The 27,922-nt window shown below is 38.3% G+C and overlaps 1 protein-coding gene across 1 annotated transcript in view; it reads right to left on the bottom strand.

Moving 5' to 3' along the window:
* The window catches only part of MYH15 (myosin heavy chain 15), a 205,456-nt gene that overhangs the window by 137,456 nt on the left and 40,078 nt on the right, over nt 1-27,922 (bottom strand). The window contains 3 exon segments of the mRNA XM_053707537.1: nt 6,595-6,608; nt 20,429-20,565; nt 21,132-21,311. Of these exon segments, the coding sequence (XP_053563512.1) occupies nt 6,595-6,608; nt 20,429-20,565; nt 21,132-21,311 (331 nt within the window).

Genomic DNA, 27,922 nt, shown 5'->3' with positions numbered 1-27,922 from the left:
AGAATGCCAAGAAAAATGATGAGAAAGACACCAAGAAATATAAGTCTTCCAGACTCTATAATATATCTCTCTGGATACAGATGTACGAGCCTGTAACATAGTATTAATCACAGAGTCAGAGAAACCTCTTTGACCAAGAATCAAGCGTTCAATCGCCATACCTTTAAATTTAAGGATTTCAGATCCTGATGGAAAAAAAGGACCTTGAGACAAAAGGTCTGGTCTTAACGGAAGAGTCCACGGTTGGCAAGAGGCCATCCGGACAAGATCCGCATACCAAAACCTGTAAGGCCATGCCGGAGCTACCAGCAGAACAAACGAGCATTCCTTCAGAATCTTGGAGGTTACTCTTGGAAGAAGAACTAGAGGCGGAAAGATATAGGGAGGATGATACTTCCAAGGAAGTGATAATGCATCCACTGCCTCCGCCTGAGGATCCCGGGATCTGGACAGATACCTGGGAAGTTCTTGTTTAGATGAGAAGCCATCAGATCTATTTCTGGAAGTTCCTACATTTGAACAATCTGAAGAAATACCTCTGGGTGAAGAGACCATTCGCCCGGATGCAACGTTTGACGACTGAGATAATCCGCTTTCCAATTGTCCATACCTGGGATATGAACCGCAGAGATTAGACAGGAGCTGGATTCCGCCCAAACCAAAAATCGAGATACTTCTTTCATAGCCAGAGGACTGTGAGTCCCTCCTTGATGATTGATGTATGCCACAGTTGTGACATTGTCTGTCTGAAAACAAATGAACAACTCTCTCTTCAGAAGAGGCCAAGACTGAAGAGCTCTGAAAATTGCACGGAGTTCCAAAATATTGATCGGAAATCTCACCTCCTGAGATTCCCAAACCCCTTGTGCCGTCAGATACCCCCACACAGCTCCCCAACCTGTAAGACTTGCATCTGTTGAGATTATAGTCCAGGTCGGAAGAACAAAGAAGCCCCCTGAACTAAACGATGGTGATCTGTCCACCATGTCAGAGAGTGTTGTAAAATCGGTTTAAAGATATTAATTGAGATATCTTTGAGTAATCCCTGCACCATTGGTTCAGCATACAGAGCTGAAGAGGTCGCATGTGAAAATGAGCAAAGGAGATCGCATCTGATGCGGCAGTCCTAAGACCCAACATTTCCATGCATAAGGCTACCAAAGGGAATGATTGTGACTGAAGGTTTTGACAAGCTGATATCAATGTTAAACTTCTCTTGTCTGACAAGGACAGAGTCATAGACACTGAATTTATCTAGAAACCTAAAAAGGTTACCCTTGTCTGAGGAATCAATGAACTGATTGGTAAATTGATCCTCCAACCATGAACTTGAAGAAACAACACAAGTCGATTCGTATGAGATTCTTCGAAAATGAGAAGACTGAGCAAATACCAAGATATCGTCCAAATAAGGAAATACCAAAACCCTATTCTCTGATTACAGAAAGAAGGGCACCGAGAACCTTTGAAAAAAATTCTTGGAACTGAGGCTAAGCCAAACGGTAGAGCCACAAAACTGGTAATGCTTGTCTAAAAAGAGAATCTCAGACACTAAAAGTGATCTGGATGAATCGGAATATGCAGATACACATCCTGTAAATCTATTGTAGACATATAATGCCCTTGCTAAACAAAAGGCAGGATAGTCCTACAGTGTCATAACTGCCTAAGTTCTTTGCCTTATCCTTTGTATAGCTGTGTCTTTTCACACTTACATAACTCCTCCCCAACAAGCAGTTTAAATTTCCCTCCTACTCATACCAAATTGCTTGATTGTTGAATCCAGCTTCTCACCCTCTAACCTCCTTGCAACCTTTGAGACAGACGCAGCTCACCTCTCTACCAAACACAAGACCGGAACCGGCAAGCGGTGACGTCACACGCCATCGCACACGCTGCAATTTTCCCAAACTCTGCAGGGGAACTTCTCTCTGTCCGGACACCGCTCACCCATTACTTCTATTAGTAAGTTTCAAAAGCGCTTCCTTCATACCTATACCGCAGTAACTTACGAATATTCAGTAATTACTCCTGACATGTCACAGAATCTTAGTTAGGTTACCTTCATAATTAAAAGCTCTAATACTACTTATATTCTTAATTGTTCAGTCTCAATACCTAAGTACAGCCTAAATCTCATGAGCTCTGTTTTGCCTTAATTTCGTATAACTATGTCTGCTGCCAAATATGATCAGATATTGTCTATCTAAAACTTTAACGTTGCAATTGCATGTTTGTTATATGTGGGAACCAGTTTGTCAATACTGAGTGGGGCTATACGCTCTGAGGTCTCAGCCATTGTCACACCTATCCTTATAATAAAAGTGAACTGTATCTAATGATTCTGAACCTTGCTGCCTTCCCTCACCTACACAGAATCACTGATACTTTCACAACACTCCTAAGCCTGCAGTTGTGGTCCTAAAAATTCCCTCTCTCCTTTACAGGGGTGAGATTACCTTCCACAGGCTGACAATAACAATCAAGCCTTATTATGGACCCAGCAGCCTTATTATCTCATGTAGAGAAATTAACTCAAACTGTAGATAACCTTACAACAGGGTTAAATACACTACAATTAGAAAACTCTGCCCTAAAGCAATACATCAATGAAAAAATTGATACACTCACTACACGTATTAGTTCTAGTGAACCCCAACCTAATCCTCCACAAACATTTAGTGGTATTCGTTCAGAATTTAGGGAATTCAAAAACTCATGTTCCTTATATTTCCAATTAAAACCTAAAACATACTTCAATGATCATTTGAAGGTTCTCACCACAATCTCCTATCTGCGTGGCGAACCACGTATATGGGCAAATTTGTTTTTTGAGACTAATGACCCATTGCTGTACTCATTTGATCAGTTTTTTAAAGCAATGGGACAGCTTTATGATGATCCCTACAAACAGCTGTCTGCTGAGACAGCAATGAGGTCTCTGAGACAACATAAAAGGCCTGTGGAGGACTACATCGCAGAGTTTAAGAAATGGTCCCCAGATACACAGTGGAATGACCTTTCTTTGCGCAATCAATTCCGCCTAGGCCTCTCAGATACTCTCAAGGATGAGCTAGCCAGACAACCCCTCCCAGAGACTTTAGAACTCCTAATAGATGCTAGCATCACATTAGATAGACGCATCAGAGAGAGACGCTCAGAAAGGTCACACTTAGAAACATCCACTAAACATACAGTTACTACTCTGCTTCCACCTAAGACAACTACAAAAGCCTCTGAAATCCCTATGGAACTCGGTTTCATCAGAGGTCCATTAACTCTACAGGAAAAATTAAGAAGAAAAGCTTTAGATCTCTGTATGTATTGCGGAGGGATCGATCACTCTGTAAAGGACTGCTCTCAATTACAGCGTAGGAAGGGTAAGATGAACACCACAAGTATATGTTTATCTGCTAAACAAACACAATCTAATCATTGCTCCCTTCCTATCTTATTACAGTGGGATCAGCAAAGACTCAACTCACAAGCAATCCTTGACTCTGGTGCCAGCCACAATTATATAGATCACCAATTCACTACTGTAAATAAAATTCCACTAGTTAAGAAAATGGTGCCTAGTGTACTTCGTTTTATTGATGGTAATGAAATTACATCAGGACCCATCCTATACCACACCATACCTTTAAGGCTCACCACACATGACCAACACACAGAGTTTCTTACTTTTGATGTTATACCCTCACCTCTATATCCCATTATACTTGGTATCAGTTGGTTTAAACAACACGATCCCACTATACAATGGTCAACTTCACAAGTTATCTTTAATTCTCCTTATTGTAAAAATTTGTGTCTCCATCATGAACAAATTTTACTTGATGTTCCTTTACAAATCCCCAAGGAATACATATCATTCGCTGATGTCTTTGACAAAAAAGAATCAGAGAATCTACCCCCTCATAGGGTTTATGACTGCCCTATAGATCTCCTGCCAGGTGTTGATATACCTTACGGCCATATATTTCCCCTCTCTGATCCTGAGTTACAACATCTGAAAACTTATTTGGCAGATAATTTAAAGAAAGGTTTTATACGTCCTTCCACCTCCCCAGCTGGGGCTGGTATCTTTTTTGTTAAAAATAAAGATCAATCCCTAAGACCCATTATTGATTACAGAGAGTTAAACAAGCGTACAATAAAAAACCGCTATCCACTGCCTTTAATTCCTCAACTCCTTGATAGATTACAAAATGCTACTATATACACTAAATTGGATCTAGAGGGGCTTACAACTTGGTACGTATCAAGGAGGGTCATGAATGGCTTACAGCATTCCGTACACGTTACGGCCTTTTTGAATATACTGTGATGCCATTTGGCCTCTGTAATGCCCCGGCTACTTTTCAGTACTTCATAAATGATATTTTTAAGGATTTTTTGGATTTATTTATGGTAATATATTTGGATGACATACTCATTTTCTCTACCTCACTTACTGAACACATCAAACATGTCACCCTAGTATTAACACGGTTACGAGAGAACTCTCTTTATGTTAAACTAGAAAAATGCTTATTTCACTCCAAAGAAATTAAATTTCTAGGTTATATTGTATCACCCCAAGGTATCCAGATGGATAATGATAAGATATCGGTAATTCAAAATTGGCCTTCCCCAAAAAGTAAAAAGGATATACAAAGGTTCATGGGTTTCGCCAATTTCTACAGAAAGTTTATTAAAAATTTCGCTGACTTGACAAGACCATTAACTAACTTGACCAAATCTGACACACACTTCAGATGGAACGATGATTTAGAAGAAATATTCAACTTCTTAAAAAAAGCTTTCACTACGGCCCCTATCCTCCAATTCCCTAATTCTGAGTTGCAGTACATCTTGGAAGTGGATGCATCTAATTATGCTTTAGGAGCAATCCTCTCACAGAGGCAGACTCCAAAAGACCCTCTGCACCCTGTTGCCTTCTATTCACGTATTCTTAATTCAGCTGAAATAAACTACCCAATTGGTGATAAAGAACTGTTAGCAATCAAAACTTCATTGGAACAATGGAGACACCTTCTAGAAGGGACCCTTCTTCCAATCTTGATTTACACGGATCACAAAAATCTAGAATACCTACAATCTAATAGGACTCTTAGCGCACGGCAGGTCCGATGGAACCTATTCTTGGCTAGATTTAATTATCTTATCACCTACCGTCCTGCAAACAAGAACAAGAAGGCTGATGCCCTTTCAAGACACTTGGTGGACCAAGTGTCACATCCAAACCTTTCACCCCTAATTCCTCTTGACAGATTCTTAGCTTTAACTACAGAACAAAACATTCAGTTCAAATCAGCACAACAGGCTGACTCAAATAAACCATTACAGGTCTTGGATTTACACTCGGATGGGTTGTATTATTATCAACAACAAGTCTATGTACCCAACAGTCTCAGAGCAACAGTCTTAAAAACTTTACATGATTCTCCATCTGCTGGACACATGGGCATAAAGAAAACTCAAGAATTAGTCTCCAGATTCTTTTGGTGGCCTACCTGCCTCTCCGATGTTGAGGATTACGTTAAAACCTGCTTAATCTGCGAAACTACAAAAAAAGGGAGGACTCCCCCTTACGGAAAATTGATCCCATTACCGACTCCTGACCGTCCTTGGAAGGACATAGCAATCGACTACATAGTCGACCTACCTATTTCTGAAAGGAATAACACCATATTAGTAGTCGTAGACCTATTTAGTAAAATGGCACATTTCGTGCCCTACCATAAGCTGCCAACTTCTTCTGAAACCATTTCCTTAATGATCCATCATATATTCAAGTATCACGGACTTCCGAATAGTATCACCTCTGATAGGGGGACTCAATTCACCAGCCAATTCTGGAAACAACTTTGTCACTCACTGGGTATTTCTAGACGTCTCAGTACCTCTTTCCATCCCCAAACTAATGGCCAGACTGAAAGGACAAACCAGTGCATTGAACAATATCTAAGATGTTTCATTTCAGCTAAACAAGAAAACTGGACCCAACTACTACCATACGCAGAATTCGCCTTCAACAATTCCGTCCATTCCTCTACTAAGTTCACACCGTTCTTCATTAATTATGGTTTCCATCCTTCTTTTGAATGGGATTCTATGGACAGCAACACCTGTCCTGTTGTGAATGACCTCATCAACACTATTAGTGAATCTTTTTCATTAACTGCTGAAAATATTCGCATCGCCAAGGATCGATATAAATTTCATTTTGATAAAAAAAGGATTCCATCGCCTAAATATAGAGTAGGTGACTACGTTTGGTTATCAACACGTAATCTACATTTACCCCTTCCTTCCAGGAAATTATCTTCCAGCTTCATTGGACCATTTCCCATCATAAAAATTGTGAATATGAACGCTGTTACCCTCGCATTACCAGCAAATCTGAAATCCCATCCTACCTTTCATGTGTCTCTCCTCAAGCCTTATAGACAACTTCGTCACCATGATCCTTCTATTCCTCTACTTCCTCATCTGCAGGATGCCACCCTGGAGTATGAGGTACAAGATGTCTTGGACTCCCGACGCTTTCGAGGGCAGCTTCAGTATCTGGTTCATTGGAAGGGCTACCCTGATTCGGAGGACTCCTGGGAACCGGCTTCCAATCTCTCTGCCCCCCGTTTGGTGGCCAGGTTCCATGAACGTTATCCTGATCGTCCTGGACTCGATCCCCGGAGTTGATCATTGGGGGGGGGGGGGTCCTGTCATAACTGCCTAAGTTCTTTGCCTTATCCTTTGTATAGCTGTGTCTTTTCACACTTACATAACTCCTCCCCAACAAGCAGTTTAAATTTCCCTCCTACTCATACCAAATTGCTTGATTGTTGAATCCAGCTTCTCACCCTCTAACCTCCTTGCAACCTTTGAGACAGACGCAGCTCACCTCTCTACCAAACACAAGACCGGAACCGGCAAGCGGTGACGTCACACGCCATCGCACACGCTGCAATTTTCCCAAACTCTGCAGGGGAACTTCTCTCTGTCCGGACACCGCTCACCCATTACTTCTATTAGTAAGTTTCAAAAGCGCTTCCTTCATACCTATACCGCAGTAACTTACGAATATTCAGTAATTACTCCTGACATGTCACAGAATCTTAGTTAGGTTACCTTCATAATTAAAAGCTCTAATACTACTTATATTCTTAATTGTTCAGTCTCAATACCTAAGTACAGCCTAAATCTCATGAGCTCTGTTTTGCCTTAATTTCGTATAACTATGTCTGCTGCCAAATATGATCAGATATTGTCTATCTAAAACTTTAACGTTGCAATTGCATGTTTGTTATATGTGGGAACCAGTTTGTCAATACTGAGTGGGGCTATACGCTCTGAGGTCTCAGCCATTGTCACACCTATCCTTATAATAAAAGTGAACTGTATCTAATGATTCTGAACCTTGCTGCCTTCCCTCACCTACACAGAATCACTGATACTTTCACAACACTCCTAAGCCTGCAGTTGTGGTCCTAAAAATTCCCTCTCTCCTTTACAGGGGTGAGATTACCTTCCACAGGCTGACATACAGTAACCATCTTGAATGTTGGTATCCTAACATAATGATTCAATAATGATAGATCCGGAACTGGTCTGAAGGAATTGACCTTCTTTGGTACAATGAAGAGATAAAATAAGACCCCAGCCCCTGTTCCAGAACTGGAACTGGCATAAATACTCCAGCCAACTCTAGATCTGAAACACATTTCAGAAATGCTGAGCATTTGTTGTGTTAACTGGGACACGGGAAAGAAAAGAATCTCTTAGCAGGAGGCCTTAACTTGAAGCCAATTCTGTACCTTTCTGAAACAATGTTTCTGAAACCAGAGATTAAGAACGGAATTGATCCAAATTTCTTTGAAGAAAACGTAATCTGCCCCATACTAGCTGAGCTGGAATAAGGGCCGCACCTTCATAGGTACTTAGGAGCTGGCTATAGGTTTCTATGAGGCTTGGATATATTCCAAACTGGAAATAGTTTCCAAACTGATACCGCTCCTGAGGATGAAGGATCAGGCTTTTGTTCCTTGTGAGGAAAGGAACGAAAATGATTATTTACCCTGGAAAGAAAGGGAAAGCAAAGTTGACTTAGAAGACATGTCAGCATTCCAAGTTTAATCCATAAAGCTATTCTAGCTAAAATAGCTAGAGACATATACCTGACATCAACTCTAATGATATCAAAAGATGGTATCACCAATAAAATTATTAGCATGTTATAGAATAAAAATAATGCTATAAAATTATGATCTGTTACTTGTTGCACTAAAGCTTCTAACCAAAAAGTTGAAGCTGCAGCAACATCCGCTAAAAATATAGCAGGTCTAAGAAGATTACCTGAACATAAGTAAGCTTTTCTTAGAAAGGAATCAATTTTCCTATCTAAAGGATCCTTAAATGAAGTACTATCTGCCGTAGGAATAGTAGTACATTAGCAGGAGTAGAGACAGCCCCATAACCTTAGGGATTTTTGTCCCAAAAAAACTCTAATCTGTCAGATGGCACAGGATATAATTTGCTTAAACGTCTAGAAGGAGTAAATAAATTACCCAAATTATTCCATTCCCTGGAAATTACTTCAGAAATAGCATCAGGGAGATAAAACACTTCTGGAATAACTACAGGAGATTTAAAAACCTTATTTAAACGTTTACATTTAGTATCAAGAGGACCAGAATCCTCTATTTCTAATGCAAATAACCCTTCTTTAAGTAAAGAACGAATAATTTCCATCTTGAACAAATACAAAGATTTATCAGCATCAACCTCTGAGACAGAAACCTCAGAACCAGAAGAACCATTATCAGTATCAGAATGATGATGTTCATTTAAAAATTCATCTGAAAAAAAGAGAAGTTTTAAAAGACTTTTATGTATACTAGAAGGAAAAATAACAGACATAGCCTTCTTAATGGATTTAAAAAATAAAATCTCTTATGTTATCAGGAACACTCTGAAAATTAGATGTTGACGGAACAGCAACAGGTAATGTAACAGTACTAAAGGAAATTGTATCTGCATTAATAAGTTTGACATGACATGCAATACAAATAACAGCTGGAGAAACAGATACCAAAAGTTTATAGCAGATACACTTAGCTTGGTAGCTCCAGCATTGTGCAGTGATTTTCCTGAAGTATCTTCTGACTCAGTTGCAACGTGGAACATCTTGCAATATGTAAAAGAAAAAAACAACATATAAAGCAAAATTGATCAAATTCCTTAAATGACAGTTTCAGGAATGGGAAAAAATGCCAAAGAACAAGCTTCTAGCAACCAGAAGCAATAAAAAATGAGACTTAAATAATGTGGAGACAAAAGTGACGCCCATATTTTTTCGCGCCAAATAAGACGCCCACATTATTTGGCGCCTAAATGCTTTTTGGCGCCAAAAATGACGCCACATCCGGAACGCCGACATTTTTGGCGCAAAATAACGTCAAAGAATGACGCAACTTCCGGCGACACGTATGACGCCGGAAACGGAAATAGAATTTTTGCGCCAAAAAAATCCGCGCCAAGAATGACGCAATAAAATGAAGCATTTTCAGCCCCCGCGAGCCTAACAGCCCACAGGGAAAAAGTCAAATTTTAAAGTAAAAAATGTTAAATTAAAATGCATTATCCCAAATATGAAACTGACTGTCTGAAAAATAAGGAAAGTTGAACATTCTGAGTCAAGGCAAATAAATGTTTGAATACATATATTTAGAACTTTATAAACAAAGTGCCCAACCATAGCTAGGAGTGTCACAGAAAATAAGACTTACTTACCCCAGGACACTCATCTACATATAGCAGATAGCCAAACCAGTACTGAAACGAGAATCAGCAGAGGTAATGGTATATATAAGAGTATATCGTCGATCTGAAAAGGGAGGTAAGAGATGAATCTCTACGACCGATAAAAGAGAACCTATGAAATAGACCCCTTAGAAGGAGATCACTGCATTCAAATAGGCAATACTCTCCTCACATCCCTCTGACATTCACTGCACGCTGAGAGGAAAACCGGGCTCCAACTTGCTGCGGAGCACATATCAACGTAGAATCTAGCACAAACTTACTTCACCACCTCCATCGGAGGCAAAGTTTGTAAAACTGAATTGTGGGTGTGGTGAGGGGTGTATTTATAGGCATTTTAAGGTTTGGGAAACTTTGCCCCTCCTGGTAGGAATGTATATCCCATACGTCACTAGCTCATGGACTCTTGCTAATTACATGAAAGAAATAAAGACCTTCCAAACCCAATGAAAATCCTTCCTTCTCACAAGTTTATAGGCTTGAAGCAAGGACTCAACAACAGAATCAGAATAAACTTCTTTGTCTAAAATCTAAGCATACAATCTTCAAGTCAACGAGTTAGAGATTTTAGAATCTGATGAATAAAACAGCCCTTGAGACAGAAAATTGTGGAGCAGAGGAAAAAAAAAGCCACGGAGGACAACTGGACATCTGCGCCAGATCCCCAAACCAAGTACTGTGAGGCCAAGCTTGAGCAATCAGAATTACTGATAATACTTCCTGCTTGTTCCTAGCTATCACTCTTGGTAACTGAACAAGAGATGGATAGATGTAAGCCAGAAAAAGCAAACCAATGAGCTACTAGAGCAACCACAAACTTCACCTGAGGACCCCAGAACTTCTCAAAATATCTCGGAAGACAGTTGTTCAACCAATAAAGCATCAGATCTATTTCAGGAAGACCTTATTGATCCAAAATCACTCCCCTGGATGAAGGGACAAGTGACTGGAAAGTCTTCTTCCCAAATGCTCACGCTTGCAACATGAACTGCAGAAATTGAATGGAGATAAGTCTCTAACCATAACAAAATTCAGAACACCTCCCTCATCGCCAGGGATCTGAGATTCCTCTTGAGGAAATAATGTGACATTGTAAGTTTAGAAATGCCGAAAAGTCTCTCTTTAGCAAAAGCCAAAACATTTATAGGTACCCTCGACTCCCAAGACCACAAAACTCCTTATGCTCTCAGAGACCAACAGAATGCAACCCAATTCAAAAGACTAGCAAAAGGCCCCTAGAACAATGCACTGATAATTAATTCACCAAAAAACAAACATTTTTTTCTCAGAAATCCAGAAGGATTTTCTGAGAAAGCGGAGGATGATCCTTGCATTCCAGATGAAGCAAACAAGGCTGAAAGGCCTAATGTGAAACCAAGCAAATTGAATAGCATCTGATGCTGCAATAATCAGCTATAATACCTTCATGAAAAGAACTATGGATGCAAAAAGGAACCAAAGATTAGAACAAGCAGAGGGTATGTTCCATCTCCATTGCTCTGTCAAAGATAGTCTCATAGGGACTGAGTCTATAATGACACCTAGGAATATAGTTCTGGAATGAAGAGAAAGATAAATTTATGGAAAATTAATTCTCCAATCATGCTCTTGAAGAAACAGTCAAAGTTTTTAAGTATGATCTATTGCTAAATTGAGCCTATACCAATGTATCATCCCGGTAAAGAACCACATAAATACCCTGAGCTCTTATTACAAACAAGAGCATTCACAGAACTTTAGAAAAAAAAATCTTTGAGCAGTAGCCAAACCAAAAGTAAGATCAACAAATTGAAAGAGCATGTCCAGGAATCCAAAACTAAGAAACTAATAATAATCCTGGTGATAGGGATATGAAGAAATTCATTAATCAAATCTGTAGAACAAGGGGCAAAATAGTCTCCATCATAAAAGAAGGAACTTTGAGAAACTTGTTTAAAGACTTTAAATCCAGAGCTGGTCTGTAAGTCCCCTGCTTCATGGGAACAATGAAGAGATTGGAATAAAACATCCTGGCCTTGTTCCAACCATGGAACTGGAACTATAATTCCCAAAGATTACAGTTCGAAGACTGACTGAAAGAAGGCTCTTGCCTTTACAGGTTTCTTCAGAACAAGAGAAAGAAGAAACCTTTTCCTGGGGGGGATTGATTTGAAAACTAATCTGCATCCCTGAGAAACTTTATTCAGAACCAATGGATCTTAACAAATTGAAACCAAATCCCCATAAAAAAACAATCTACCCCCTACCAGACATTCTGCAAAGGAGGATGTACCCTAATGCTTACTTAATAGAGAAGGCAGGTTACTTAAACTGTTTAGATTTGTTCCAAATTGAATATGGCTTCATGGAAATCTGGAAGAGCCCTGTATCCAAGATTGATCAAAGGAACGAAAATTATTGGAAGTCCTGATCTCACCCTTAGACTTCTTGTACTGAGGGAGAAAAAGCTTCTTTACCTCCAGTAGAAAAAATAGCATCCAGACCAAACCCAAACAAAACTATTCCCTTAAAAGCCCTGCAGGCTCCTCGCCAGTAACACAGGCCCTCAAGCTCCATCCGGAGCTTGATAAATGGGTCCCCATGTCTTATTACAAATAAGCAACCTTTGCTGGATTTAATCTTTCAATCTTCTGGTTGCAAGGCAGCTGTGCTAACGACTGGACCACAATTACCTGCTGCTCCCTCTAGATAAGGACTTCTAATGCCATAATTTTGGCATTAATCTTAATAACCTTAACAAGAGCATCACAAATTAAAGCATTAGCTTATTTTAAAAGATTACAAAAATCTATACAAGCAAATTCAACAGAATCTAAAGGCAAAATCCAGTAAGAGATGATTTTTCAGTTATGGTTAATTCACTGCATTTAATTTGTTTAACCCATTTTTAATTTTATCCAATAAACAATTATTTTAATCTAATATTCACGTAAAATCACACCACACACTAAGGAGCTTAAAGGGGTATCCTGTCCAGTGTTTTCACTGGAAACTTAAACAATTGTTGATTCCTTGATACACAGCACCAACATGAACTAGTAAAAAGATATATATCTATATATATATATATATTTTCTTTTCTTTCTTTTTTTTTTCAAGATAAGCTTGTCCTTTCATAAATTAATTTGTAGTGCCATTGGTTTCCTTACAAACAATCAACAGAAAACTGCTCATATAATCTGTCACACCAAAGAGTAGAGGCTGCAGCAACACAAGCAATACTAATTGCTGGCCTAAAAAAAAACAACTTTTTGCTGAAAATCCTTTATAAGAAAAGAGTCCAACTCCCTACCCATAGGGTTCTTAAAAAAAGAAGTATCCCGAAGAGTTATAGTAGTACTTTTAGCCAAAGTAGAAATAGTCCCATCTACCTTAGGGATAGTTTCCCAAAGTACTATGTCAAAAAAGGAAACAGCTGGAATTAAAGGGGATACCAGGTTAGACCACACTAAAGAGCATATTTCAGAGATAGCATCAGGAACTGAAAAAACCTCTGGTGACTTAGCAATAGGATTAAAAAAACAAAACCAGTTGGATAACAGACTACCTCAGGAATCTAAAGATATTGTTTAGGTTAAAACAGAAAAAACGAAGTATTCTGTAACTTGATCAGAGATCGACTCTTGATCATCTAAAAATACCTCACCCTCTGAAGACAAATCAGACAAACCAAGGTCCGAAACATGCATCTTAACAGATCTATTTAAATCAAATTAGCTAAATGAGGGATTAACAGAAACAGACTTTGTATGCTTACTTGGAGAAAGCATAGCCTTCAACAATTAAGACAAAGTAGAGTGTAGAAAATATTTAAATCCTGGAGCGAAAAAATGGATGAACTCCCCTCTATAGAACAAACAAAGGGAGGAAAGATACCTTTAGAAGAAAAAACATAATTAGTCTAATTAGAATGCACTGAATTATCCATCCAATAATTGTAACTCTGAGCAGGGGGCATAATATCAATAAGCTTGCAAAAAACACACTTAATATTAGTGTACAGTGGATCTAGCTTCTAAGGAAGTAACATTTAAAGTAGTGGGGATAGAACCAGTATGCTCCATCATAAGAAATACAAGCCTATTCTGAAAACCACAGAAAATGGGGACAACAATGTTGATAAAAAAATGGACATCTGGGAGATATTAGCCCATTATTATTAATCTATTGTCATCAATGGGATCCTCTGTCGACATGGTTATGTATACAGGTATATTAACCCATTCAGAGCCATGGTCTGTTTTAATAATAAAGGGTTATTCAATTATCCTTTACTTGGTGTTCTTACCAGGCAGTTACATGTAATTGGGGTATTTTTATTGACACATTCTTATCCAAGTGTTGCCTTGAAAACATGGCTATGCAAAAAGGAGGGTATTAACCCATTTTCAGCCATGGATTGCTCTTACAATATGGTTATGTATGTGTTAGATGGTGCTATGACAATAAGGCTGTGTTCACCAGGGGTGTTATCCCAGTGACCTTGAGATTTTGTTCCTGTGTCACTGGTGAGTGGCACTGAACCTGTGCTCCTATTCCTTACAAAGCCCAGTTAATAATTAATTTTCCAAAAAGAGAAAGGATAAACAATGAGGAAATATGTCCCTAAATGTACCATTAAATATAACTGAGGGATCCTGGGATTCTGTACCTGGCACATCCAGTGCCCCTCTAAGTAATGAGGATAATGTAGAAAGCTCATATACTGCAGATTTTTAATGGTACATTTAGGGACATATTTCTGTTTAATCCCAGTACCACTGTTCACATTGTCTCTTCTTTCTCTTTTTGGAAAAGTATTTATTAACTGACTTAAGGAAATTATGAATCAGTGATATACTTTCTGAGCTGATATATACAATTTCATGCTGACATTGATAAACAATATATAGGGACTATGAGAATGAGATTACTATTTTTGATTCTACTCATTATTGGATATTGCTTTGGCTTTTTCAGTCTGTTAAACCTGCTTTGCAGATCCATTTAAGATGGTATTTGTGTCTTATTAGTAAATCAGTTAAAATAGTAAATATACATATATAAACATTTTTATAGTGATCTTGTCTATGTCATGAATAATGTTGTTTGCAAGGAAAGATTAGGTGCAGTACTCTGATTATTCAGCTAACTGGGCTTTGTAAGGAATAGGCGCACAGCTTCAGTGTCACTCACCAGTGACACAGGAACAAAATCTCAAGGTCACTGGGTTAACACCCCTGGTAAACACAGCCTTTTTGTCATAGCACCATATAACATATACATAAGCATATTTTAAGAGCAATCCATGGCTGAAAATGGGTTAATAAACTCCTTTTTGCATAGCCATATTTTCAAGGCAACACTTGGATGCCTGAGAATGTGTCAATACCTCAATTATATGTAACGGCCTGGTAAGAGCACCAAGTAGAGGATAATTGAATAACCCTTTATGGTTAAAACAGACCATGGCCCTGAATGCGTTATTATCCCTGAATATATAACCATGTCGATAGAGGATGCCATTGATGATAATGGATTCATAATAATATGGCTATGTATTGGTTAATATCTCCCAGATGCCCATTTTTATCAATATTTTCTCCAGGTTCACATCCTTTTGGTCAGCACACCCTATGGCACTGAATAGATTAACATCTAAGGGGTACAAAGTCTAATGGTCAAGTCATCACATGGTATTTTATGTGTTAATATCTCCCAGATGCACAACATTTTAGTCAGATTACCCATGACAGCCCAAGGGTTAATATTTCAAGGTGCTGCTATATAAGTGGAAGAAACTGAAATGCTAATATAAAGGGGCATGATTACCAAAACCTTTTTTTCCAGCAACAAAATCATGTCAGGGCTTAAGCATTCCTAATACCCAAAGCCTCCTCCTTGTGCACAGCACAGATCAAAAGTGATCTTTATAGTTTGTTTCTGGGAGTTGTTTATTTGCTTAAAAAATTAAACAGCTTTTAATTTGAAGGAAAATATTAAGTATGAGTTACAGCCACAAGGACCGGACGGAGGGCCCTGTTTATCACGTTTACAGGTGAAGGTCACAGGGTGCACATGCCTGAAAAAATATATTAGGCTCTTCTTGTGATTTTCTCTTTGGATGAGCTTTTCATGCATGCTTAGTTAACGTTGAAGCAACCACATACAGTTTCAGTTTTCACATTAAAAAATTGAAAACATATCCAGAAAAACTATAACAAAACAATCTGCTGGTATTGGAGCTGCATTTTAAATATGCATCACTTTACTACATGGTTTTATCTTCAAGAATTAGAGCTGTATTTGAGATATGCATTACTTTACTACATTCTTTTATCTGCTGGTAATGGATTTGTATTTGAGATATATGCATTAATTTACTACATGCTTTTATCTGCTGGTATTGGAGCTGTATTTGAGATATGCATTACTTTACTACATGCTTTTATCTGCTGGTAATGGATTTGTATTTGAGATATATGCATTCATTTACTACATGCTTTTATTTGCTGGTATTGGAGCTGTATTTGTAATATATGCATTACTTTACTACATGCTTTTATCTGTTGGTATTGGGGTATGCACCTTTTAAACTCTATATAGCAATCCCTTGTTAGGCTAAAAGGTATGCAAGGGCAGTTTGTGTTTGCTCCATTAAGCAGGGCTGCATGCAATGTCTTTTCAGCTCACTCATAATAGGAAACTAGGAGTGAATTTGTGGCACAACACAGTAGTGAGTAGAGAAGAGCTTGTGTATCATTCTAATTGCCAAGTTACTGGCACTGTGCCAAAGAATTGTATTTCTCAACCATAGTCCTCAAGTACTCCCAACAGGCCAAGTTTTAATTATAGCTGAAACAGTTCACAGGTGAAGTTATCAGCTGATCAGTAACCATGGTTACTAACTTGCTCTCACCCATCAGCTGATTATTTCACCTGTGCACTGTTTCAGCTATAATAAAAACCTGCCCGGTTGGGGGTACTTGAGGACCGCAGTTGAGAAAAAATGCTTTAGTTTAATTTAAGCTACCTCTATTGGGTTTATATATGTGTTTCTCCGGCGTCCAGTGCCTCACCAGCCTTTGACCTCACCGCACGTCACTGCACTTAATATAGGTAGAAAGGAGTTCAGAAACATAAGCTCCCAAAGGAGGACTAGGGACAGATTCAATAGTGAACAAACACAGAAATAACAAACAAAAAGAACTCTAAGGTAATGAGTATACAATACTCCCCTCCTGGGATCACAGCTATAGCTGGAAATGCCCAAATGACTGCCCAATTTCAAAATATAAAAAATGCACCAAAACGAATGCACATGCATGCACACACACCCGTGTGAGCGTACATGTGCAGCTAAGCACCCTCACACCTTCATGCTCCAATCTCGAAAACAAATGCTGCCAGAAACAACTTCAATGATCACAAAAAACTAAAATAATTAAAACCCAGGAGATTAACCCAATATAGAGCCCCTTTATCTATGGGTTGCAAACAAATTTGATCCCAGGCTATATATAGTTACTATATAATAATGCCCAGTATAGGTTTTAAAACGAGTGTTCAAATTAAATAAACACTTACCTTAAACTCTCTCCTACTATGCATAATAGTACGGAAAAAATATGTTGTACTGAAATCATATCAGCAGAGGCTATAGACCTAACAGGAGGAGACAAAAGACAAGTCCCTGCGTCATCCTTGGGAGGATAGTGACACATTTTCATGGGAAAGGAAAAATAAGACACACACCAAACTCCTTAAACTTCCCTCTTGACAAACACAATACTCCGAGAGGAAATGGGCCTTAACTCAATCTGAGAACCACTCTCAATGAAGCAATCATCTGCACATCACCATTCTTCACCTTCCTCCAGCATAGGCTAAGATAACACTGACTACCATAGAGGTGGGAGGGGTTATATAGAGCTCTTGGGGTTGGAGAATCTTTGCCTACTCCTAGTGGTAGGGAAGGTAATTCCCAGGAGTAATGGATCGTGTACTCCACCTTTATGAAAGAAAATGTATTATAGTTTCCAAAGTGTAAGTGTTATGTAATACATACTGCACAGTATATTTATGGTGACTGAAGACTAGAAAATAATCGTCAGATGACTGTTCAGACCTACTCAGACAAGCCTTCTGCTATGTTTCCTGCTACAACACAGTAATTCTGAACTGTGCTGATGATATTAACAAAATGTGCTAATGTACAGCGCTGGAGAAACAAAGAATGCAGGCTTTCCATACACATGGCTGCAATCTATCACAGTCAGAAAGAGTATAAGTTGAGAATAAACATACATTATCATTAAAAGGGGTATTGTCGTTTTTTTGGCAGATTGGATTAGCCAATAGGATTTTTTCTACCTTAATTCCGATTGGCTGATAGAATTCTGTCAGCCAATCGGAATTGAAGGGACGCCATCTTGAATGACGTCATTTAAAGGACCCGTCATTGTTCCAGTCGCCGTCGAATGAAGAGGATGCTCCGCATCAGATGTCTTGAAGGTGGACCCGCTCCGCTCCGGATGGATGAAGATAGAAGATGCCGCCTGGATGAAAACTTCTGCCCGTCTGGAGGACCTCTTCTGCCCGGATAGGATGAAGACTTCGGACCGTTTGGAGGACCACTTCTGCCCGGTTGGGTGAAGATGTCTCAAGGTAGGGTGATCTTCAAGGGGGTAGTGTTAGGTTTTATTAAGGGGGGATTGGGTGGGTTTTAGAGTAGGGTTGGGTGTGTGGGTGGTGGGTTTTAATGTTGGGGGGTATTGTATTTTTTTTACAGGTAAAAGAGCTGATTACTTTGGGGGGCAATTCCCCCGCAAAAAACCCTTTTAAGGGCTATTTGTAATTTAGTATAGGGTAGGGATTTTTATTATTTTGGGGGGCTTTTTTATTTTATTAGGGGGATTAGATTAAGTGTAATTAGTTTAAATTTTTTTTAATTATTTTATTATTTTCTGTAATTTAGTGTTTGTTTTTTTCGTAATTTAGTTTATTTAATTTAATTGTAATTAATTGTGGTTAATTTAGGTAATTTATTTAATTATAGTGTAGTGTTAGGTGTAATTGTAACTTAGGTTAGGATTTATTTTACAGGTATATTTGTATTTATTTTAACTAGGAAGTTATTAAATAGTTAATAACTATTTAATAACTATTGTACCTAATTAAAATAAAAACAAAGTTGCCTGTAAAATAAAAATAAATCCTAAGATAGCTACAATGCAACTATTAGTTATATTGTAGCTATCTTATGGTCTATTTTATAGGTAAGTATTTAGTTTTAAATAGTAATAATTTATTTAATAATAGTATTTTTATTTAGATTTATTTAAATTATATTTGTTAGGGGGGTTAGGGTTAGACTGAGGTTTAGGGGTTAATAACTTTTTTATAGTGGCGGTGACGTTGGGGGCGGCAGATTAGGGGTTAATAATTGTAGGTAGGTTGCGACGACATTCAGAGCGGCAGAATAGGGGTTAATAACTATAATGTAGGTGTCGGCGATGTTGGGGGCGACAGATTAGGGGTTCATAAGTATAATGTAGGTGGCGGCGGTGTCCGGAGCGGCAGATTAGGGGTTAATAATATAATGCAGGTGTCGGCGATGTTGGGGTCGGCAGATTAGGGGTTAATAAGTGTAAGATTAGGGGTGTTTAGACTCTGGGTTCATGTTAGGGTGTTAGGTGTAGACATAAAAAGTATTTCCCCATAGGAATCAATGGGGCTGCGTTAGGAGCTGAACGCTGCTTTTTTGCAGCCGAATCAGCCCCATTGATTCCTATGGGGAAATCGTGCACGAGCACATTTAGCCAGCTCACCGCTACCGTAAGCAGCGCTGGTATTACAGTGAGATGTGGAGCTAAATTTTGCTCTCCGCTCACTTTTTTGCGGGTAACGCCGGGTTTACAAAAACCTGTAATACCAGCGTTGTTTGCTGGTGAGCGGTGAGTATATACTGCGCGTTAGCACCGCAAGACTTAACGACAAAAACTCGTAATCTAGCCGTATATGTGTCTTAACTAGAGCACAGGTGAAATAATCAGCTGATGGGTGAGATTAGGTTAGTAACTGTGGTTACTGATCAGCTGATTATTTCACCTGTGCTTTAGTTCAAATATCATGAAAATCTGGCCTGTTAGGGGTAGTTGAGGACTGCAGCTGAGAAACACTGGTGCAAGTAATGTGATCTTTTTATAATATGTAAAAATATATTTGGTTACTAGCATGTTATGTCACTTGCATTAGGTAGGTCTTACCCTATACTAGGCTAGGGATAAAGCTTGAAATTGCATTCTACCATGGAGGTTTTTTTCTTTCACAAAACATTATTCTATTTTAGTTATCTTTTGTCCTCTGTGTTTTTTAAGTTGGATGTGCTATTGCTCACAACTATGAAAAGCACTACAGTTGTAAATACTTCCCATATAAGCTGAATACAAACTACACTCTACTGGGAAAAAAATGCTCGTTTATGTTATTGATTTCTCTAACATATAGATAGAATATTATAGATTGTATTATACATTGTATTTTAATACTGCTACATTTTTTCATACCCTGTTATACACAAGTTAAATTTCAAGGTTTCATTTTAAACATCAGCTAACATCACTCACCACTATCTGAACAGATATAGTTTTCAAACAGGCACGCAAGAAGTTTGTTGGAAGATTTTTGGAAGAGACCAACAACTGTTTCATTAAGTGGATCTTTATTCTTTTCCAGCCAGCCAACAATGTTATATGGGACCTAGCAAACATAGAAAGAACTTCAGAATCATAAATCTACAAACAAGCCTCAGAATTCACCATCAATCAGAATAAAACATTCTTCATATCAATCCAACTCTTTATTCATATATCCAACTCTTATCAATCTAATGCTTTATTCATTTACACCATATTTATTAGAGACGTATGAATGTTACAAGATATTATATGTTTCTTTGTCAGTGGTATTACCTGTATTAGGGTTGTCAGCCACCCCCCAAGCTCTATGTCTGACTTCTAAATTAATTTTATGTAATGGTTTCGATACTTAGTGATATACTTTTATTTCCCATTGCAACTACTCTGGGGAAAATAGTCCCTTTTATTATTGACTCCATTTTCTATTACAACACAATCATAGTATAAAATTATGATAACAGCAAGTTTACTGAAAACAGCCATAAGCAAAGCATGTATCCTTAATTGAGAAACATTTTTTCATAGACTATCTGCTGTTTCACAAACTTTTTCTTGCATTTATTTTATACAGCACAATGGTATAGATGCATTTTATAAAACTCCTTGATTGATATTTTTGATCCTTACCACACCAGCATAGTGCGCAAGTTCAAAATGCGCTTCACATTTCCTTTTCTTGTCAGGTCTAGGTTTTTGGAAATTAGGTGATTTTCCAAGATGGTTGTCATAAAGCTTGGATTTGAAAGTCATGTCGGTAGCCTTAGGGAACATGCACTCCTCCTCCAGAATTGACAAAATTCCCATTGGCTATTGGAGAAAAAACATAATTTATGTAAGAACTTACCTGATAAATTCATTTCTTTCATATTAACAAGAGTCCATGAGCTAGTGACGTATGGGATATACATTCCTACCAGGAGGGGCAAAGTTTCCCAAACCTTAAAATGCCTATAAATACACCCCTCACCACACCCACAAATCAGTTTAACGAATAGCCAAGAAGTGGGGTGATAAGAAAAAAAGTGCGAAGCATATAAAATAAGGAATTGGAATAATTGTGCTTTATACAAAAAAATCATAACCACCACAAAAAAGGGTGGGCCTCATGGACTCTTGTTAATATGAAAGAAATGAATTTATCAGGTAAGTTCTTACATAAATTATGTTTTCTTTCATGTAATTAACAAGAGTCCATGAGCTAGTGACGTATGGGATAATGACTACCCAAGATGTGGATCTTTCCACACAAGAGTCACTAGAGAGGGAGGGATAAAATAAAGACAGCCAATTCCTGCTGAAAATAATCCACACCCAAAATAAAGTTTAACAAAAAACATAAGCAGAAGATTCAAACTGAAACCGCTGCCTGAAGAACTTTTCTACCAAAAACTGCTTCAGAAGAAGAAAATACATCAAAATGGTAGAATTTAGTAAAAGTATGCAAAGAGGACCAAGTTGCTGCTTTGCAGATCTGGTCAACCGAAGCTTCATTCCTAAACGCCCAGGAAGTAGATACTGACCTAGTAGAATGAGCTGTAATTCTTTGAGGCGGAATTTTACCCGACTCAACATAGGCAAGATGAATTAAAGATTTCAACCAAGATGCCAAAGAAATGGCAGAAGCTTTCTGGCCTTTCCTAGAACCGGAAAAGATAACAAATAGACTAGAAGTCTTACGGAAAGATTTCGTAGCTTCAACATAATATTTCAAAGCTCTAACAACATCCAAAGAATGCAATGATTTCTCCTTAGAATTCTTAGGATTAGGACATAATGAAGGAACCACAATTTCTCTACTAATGTTGTTGGAATTCACAACTTTAGGTAAAAATTCAAAAGAAGTTCGCAACACCGCCTTATCCTGATGAAAAATCAGAAAAGGAGACTCACACGAAAGAGCAGATAATTCAGAAACTCTTCTAGCAGAAGAGATGGCCAAAAGGAACAAAACTTTCCAAGAAAGTAATTTAATGTCCAATGAATGCATAGGTTCAAACGGAGGAGCTTGAAGAGCTCCCAGAACCAAATTCAAACTCCAAGGAGGAGAAATTGACTTAATGACAGGTTTTATACGAACCAAAGCTTGTACAAAACAAAGAATATCAGGAAGAATAGCAATCTTTCTGTGAAAAAGAACAGAAAGAGCGGAGATTTGTCCTTTCAAAGAACTTGCGGACAAACCCTTATCTAAACCATCCTGAAGAAACTGTAAAATTCTCGGTATTCTAAAAGAATGCCAAGAAAAATGATGAGAAAGACACCAAGAAATATAAGTCTTCCAGACTCTATAATATATCTCTCGAGATACAGATTTACGAGCCTGTAACATAGTATTAATCACGGAGTCAGAGAAACCTCTATGACCAAGAATCAAGCGTTCAATCTCCATACCTTTAAATTTAAGGATTTCAGATCCGGATGGAAAAAAGGACCTTGTGACAGAAGGTCTGGTCTTAACGGAAGAGTCCATGGCTGGCAAGATGCCATCCGGACAAGATCCGCATACCAAAACCTGTGAGGCCATGCCGGAGCTATTAGCAGATCAAACGAGCATTCCCTCAGAATCTTGGAGATTACTCTTGGAAGAAGAACTAGAGGCGGAAAGATATAGGCAGGATGATACTTCCAAGGAAGTGATAATGCATCCACTGCCTCCGCCTGAGGATCCCGGGATCTGGACAGATACCTGGGAAGTTTCTTGTTTAGATGAGAGGCCATCAGATCTATCTCTGGGAGCCCCCATAATTGAACAATCTGAAGAAATACCTCTGGATGAAGAGACCATTCGCCCGGATGCAACGTTTGGCGACTGAGATAATCCGCTTCCCAATTGTCTACACCTGGGATATGAACCGCAGAGATTAGACAGGAGCTGGATTCCGCCCAAACCAAAATTCGAGATACTTCTTTCATAGCCAGAGGACTGTGAGTCCCTCCTTGATGATTGATGTATGCCACAGTTGTGACATTGTCTGTCTGAAAACAAATGAACGATTCTCTCTTCAGAAGAGGCCAAAACTGAAGAGCTCTGAAAACTGCACGGAGTTCCAAGATATTGATCGGTAATCTCACCTCCTGAGATTCCCAAACTCCTTGTGCCGTCAGAGATCCCCACACAGCTCCCCAACCTGTGAGACTTGCATCTGTTGAAATTACAGTCCAGGTCGGAAGAACAAAAGAAGCCCCCTGAATTAAACGATGGTGATCTGTCCACCACGTTAGAGAGTGCCGAACAATCGGTTTTAAAGATATTAATTGATATATCTTCGTGTAATCCCTGCACCATTGGTTCAGCATACAGAGCTGAAGAGGTCGCATGTGAAAACGAGCAAAGGGGATCGCGTCCGATGCAGCAGTCATAAGACCTAGAATTTCCATGCATAAGGCTACCGAAGGGAATGATTGAGACTGAAGGTTTCGACAGGCTGTAATCAATTTTAGACGTCTCTTGTCTGTTAAAGACAAAGTCATGGACACTGAATCTATCTGGAAACCCAGAAAGGTTACCCTTGTTTGAGGAATCAAAGAACTTTTTGGTAAATTGATCCTCCAACCATGATCTTGAAGAAACAACACAAGTCGATTCGTATGAGACTCTGCTAAATGTAAAGACGGAGCAAGTACCAAGATATCGTCCAAATAAGGAAATACCACAATACCCTGTTCTCTGATTACAGACAGAAGGGCACCGAGAATCTTTGTGAAAATTCTTGGAGCTGTAGCAAGGCCAAACGGTAGAGCCACAAATTGGTAATGCTTGTCTAGAAAAGAGAATCTCAGGAACTGATAATGATCTGGATGAATCGGAATATGCAGATATGCATCCTGTAAATCTATTGTGGACATATAATTCCCTTGCTGAACAAAAGGCAATATAGTCCTTACAGTTACCATCTTGAACGTTGGTATCCTTACATAACGATTCAATAATTTTAGATCCAGAACTGGTCTGAAGGAATTCTCCTTCTTTGGTACAATGAAGAGATTTGAATAAAACCCCATCCCCTGTTCCGGAACTGGAACTGGCATAATTACTCCAGCCAACTCTAGATCTGAAACACAATTCAGAAATGCTTGAGCTTTCACTGGATTTACTGGGACATGGGAAAGAAAAAATCTCTTTGCAGGAGGTCTCATCTTGAAACCAATTCTGTACCCTTCTGAAACAATGTTCTGAATCCAAAGATTGTGAACAGAATTGATCCAAATTTCTTTGAAAAAACGTAACCTGCCCCCTACCAGCTGAACTGGAATGAGGGCCGTACCTTCATGTGAACTTAGAAGCAGGCTTTGCCTTTCTAGCAGGCTTGGATTTATTCCAGACTGGAGATGGTTTCCAAACTGAAACTGCTCCTGAGGACGAAGGATCAGGCTTTTGTTCTTTGTTGAAACGAAAGGAACGAAAACGATTGTTAGCCCTGTTTTTACCTTTAAACTTTTTATCCTGTGGTAAAAAAGTTCCTTTCCCACCAGTAACAGTTGAAATAATAGAATCCAACTGAGAACCAAATAATTTGTTTCCCTGGAAAGAAATGGAAAGTAGAGTTGATTTAGAAGCCATATCAGCATTCCAAGTCTTAAGCCATAAAGCTCTTCTGGCTAAGATAGCCAGAGACATAAATCTAACATCAACTCTAATAATATCAAAAATGGCATCACAGATGAAATTATTAGCATGCTGGAGAAGAATAATAATATCATGAGAGTCACGATTTGTTACTTGTTGCGCTAGAGTTTCCAACCAAAAAGTTGAAGCTGCAGCAACATCAGCCAATGATATAGCAGGTCTAAGAAGATTACCTGAACATAGATAAGCTTTTCTTAGAAAAGATTCAATTTTTCTATCTAAAGGATCCTTAAACGAGGTACCATCTGACGTAGGAATGGTAGTACGTTTAGCAAGGGTAGAAATAGCCCCATCAACTTTAGGGATTTTGTCCCAAAATTCTAACCTGTCAGGCGGAACAGGATATAATTGCTTAAAACGTTTAGAAGGAGTAAATGAATTACCCAATTTATCCCATTCCTTAGCAATTACTGCAGAAATAGCATTAGGAACAGGAAAGACTTCTGGAATAACCGCAGGAGCTTTAAAAACCTTATCCAAACGTATAGAATTAGTATCAAGAGGACTAGAATCCTCTATTTCTAAAGCAATTAGTACTTCTTTAAGTAAAGAGCGAATAAATTCCATCTTAAATAAATATGAAGATTTATCAGCATCAATCTCTGAGACAGAATCCTCTGAACCAGAAGAGTCCAAAGAATCAGAATGATGGTGTTCATTTAAAAATTCATCTGTAGAGAGAGAAGATTTAAAAGACTTTTTACGTTTACTAGAAGGAGAAATAACAGACAAAGCCTTCTTTATGGATTCAGAAACAAAATCTTTTATGTTATCAGGAACATTCTGCACCTTAGATGTTGAGGGAACTGCAACAGGCAATGGTACATCACTAAAGGAAATATTATCTGCTTTAACAAGTTTGTCATGACAATTATTACAAACAACAGCTGGAGGAATAGCTACCAAAAGTTTACAGCAGATACACTTAGCTTTGGTAGATCCAGCAGGCAGTGGTTTTCCTGTAGTATCTTCTGGCTCAGATGCAACGTGAGACATCTTGCAATATGTAAGAGAAAAAACAACATATAAAGCAAAATAGATCAAATTCCTTATAAGACAGTTTCAGGAATGGGAAAAAAATGCCAAACATCAAGCTTCTAGCAACCAGAAGCAAATGAAAAATGAGACTGAAATAATGTGGAGACAAAAGCGACGCCCATATTTTTTGGCGCCAAATAAGACGCCCACATTATTTGGCGCCTAAATGCTTTTGGCGCCAAAAATGACGCCACATCCGGAACGCCGACATTTTTGGCGCAAAATAACGTCAAAAATGACGCAACTTCCGGCGACACGTATGACGCCGGAAACGGAAAAGAATTTTTGCGCCAAAAAAGTCAGCGCCAAGAATGACGCAATAAAATGAAGCATTTTCAGCCCCCGCGAGCCTAACAGCCCACAGGGAAAAAAGTCAAATTTTTGAGGTAAGAAAAAATATGATAATTTAAAGCATAATCCCAAATATGAAACTGACTGTCTGGAAATAAGGAAAGTTGAACATTCTGAGTCAAGGCAAATAAATGTTTGAATACATATATTTAGAACTTTATAAATAAAGTGCCCAACCATAGCTTAGAGTGTCACAGAAAATAAGACTTACTTACCCCAGGACACTCATCTACATGTTTGTAGAAAGCCAAACCAGTACTGAAACGAGAATCAGTAGAGGAAATGGTAAATATAAGAGTATATCGTCGATCTGAAAAGGGAGGTAAGAGATGAATCTCTACGACCGATAACAGAGAACCTTATGAAATAGAACCCGTAGAAGGAGATCACTGCATTCAATAGGCAATACTCTCCTCACATCCCTCTGACATTCACTGCACGCTGAGAGGAAAACCGGGCTCCAACTTGCTGCGGAGCGCATATCAACGTAGAATCTAGCACAAACTTACTTCACCACCTCCCTTGGAGGCAAAGTTTGTAAAACTGATTTGTGGGTGTGGTGAGGGGTGTATTTATAGGCATTTTAAGGTTTGGGAAACTTTGCCCCTCCTGGTAGGAATGTATATCCCATACGTCACTAGCTCATGGACTCTTGTTAATTACATGAAAGAAACACATATTGTATACTTAGTTGTATATTATATTGGTTTAGAAAATGGAAATCATTTGTGTTACTATGTAAATGTTTTATTAAGGTTGATATTCAGATGATTACATTTTAATATATTAGGGAAGCACCACAGTTGCTCTATTAACTCTCTATTTTTAGGAAACAATGCATGAACCCTAATTGTGCCCCCTATTCAGTTACTAACTTTACATTATTGCACCTTTACTGTTAACAGGTTAAGAGGTCCCTAAAAACTTTGTCTGAGGTCTCATTGTTTTTTTCTGGTTCATCAATAGTTGTTAATACGACTGTTGAAATAAAAAGTATATATATAAGCCCATGCTCAATAGGCCAAAAGTTATATCTGTATAACCTGTGCCCTTAATTGCTTTCCTATTAAATGTATGTTCCCGTTTTATTTTCTGAAATAAAGCTTTAATATAAATATATATATATATATATATATATATATATATATATATATATATATATACACATACACACACAAAATGTAGAAGTTCACAAGACTGTCCAATCTGTGGCTGTGGAAGACTCCTATTCAAGTCCAAAGGAGCTGAGAATGTTAATTTGCACACAGTTCTTAATGATCATATTAACAGTTTTCTGCATGATTTATGAGGCCATAAAACAGACTTAAAATTTCAGCTGAATCTGCTAGGCTTAAAGGCTTAAACGACTGTTATTTCAAAATGTTATCACAATTAAAATGTT

Source organism: Bombina bombina, chromosome 3 (genome assembly GCF_027579735.1).
Source record: "Bombina bombina isolate aBomBom1 chromosome 3, aBomBom1.pri, whole genome shotgun sequence".
In the NCBI taxonomy this organism is placed as follows: domain Eukaryota; kingdom Metazoa; phylum Chordata; class Amphibia; order Anura; family Bombinatoridae; genus Bombina; species Bombina bombina.
Note: the sequence above shows the minus strand (reverse complement) of the source record. Positions and strands in the feature narration are given on the sequence as shown.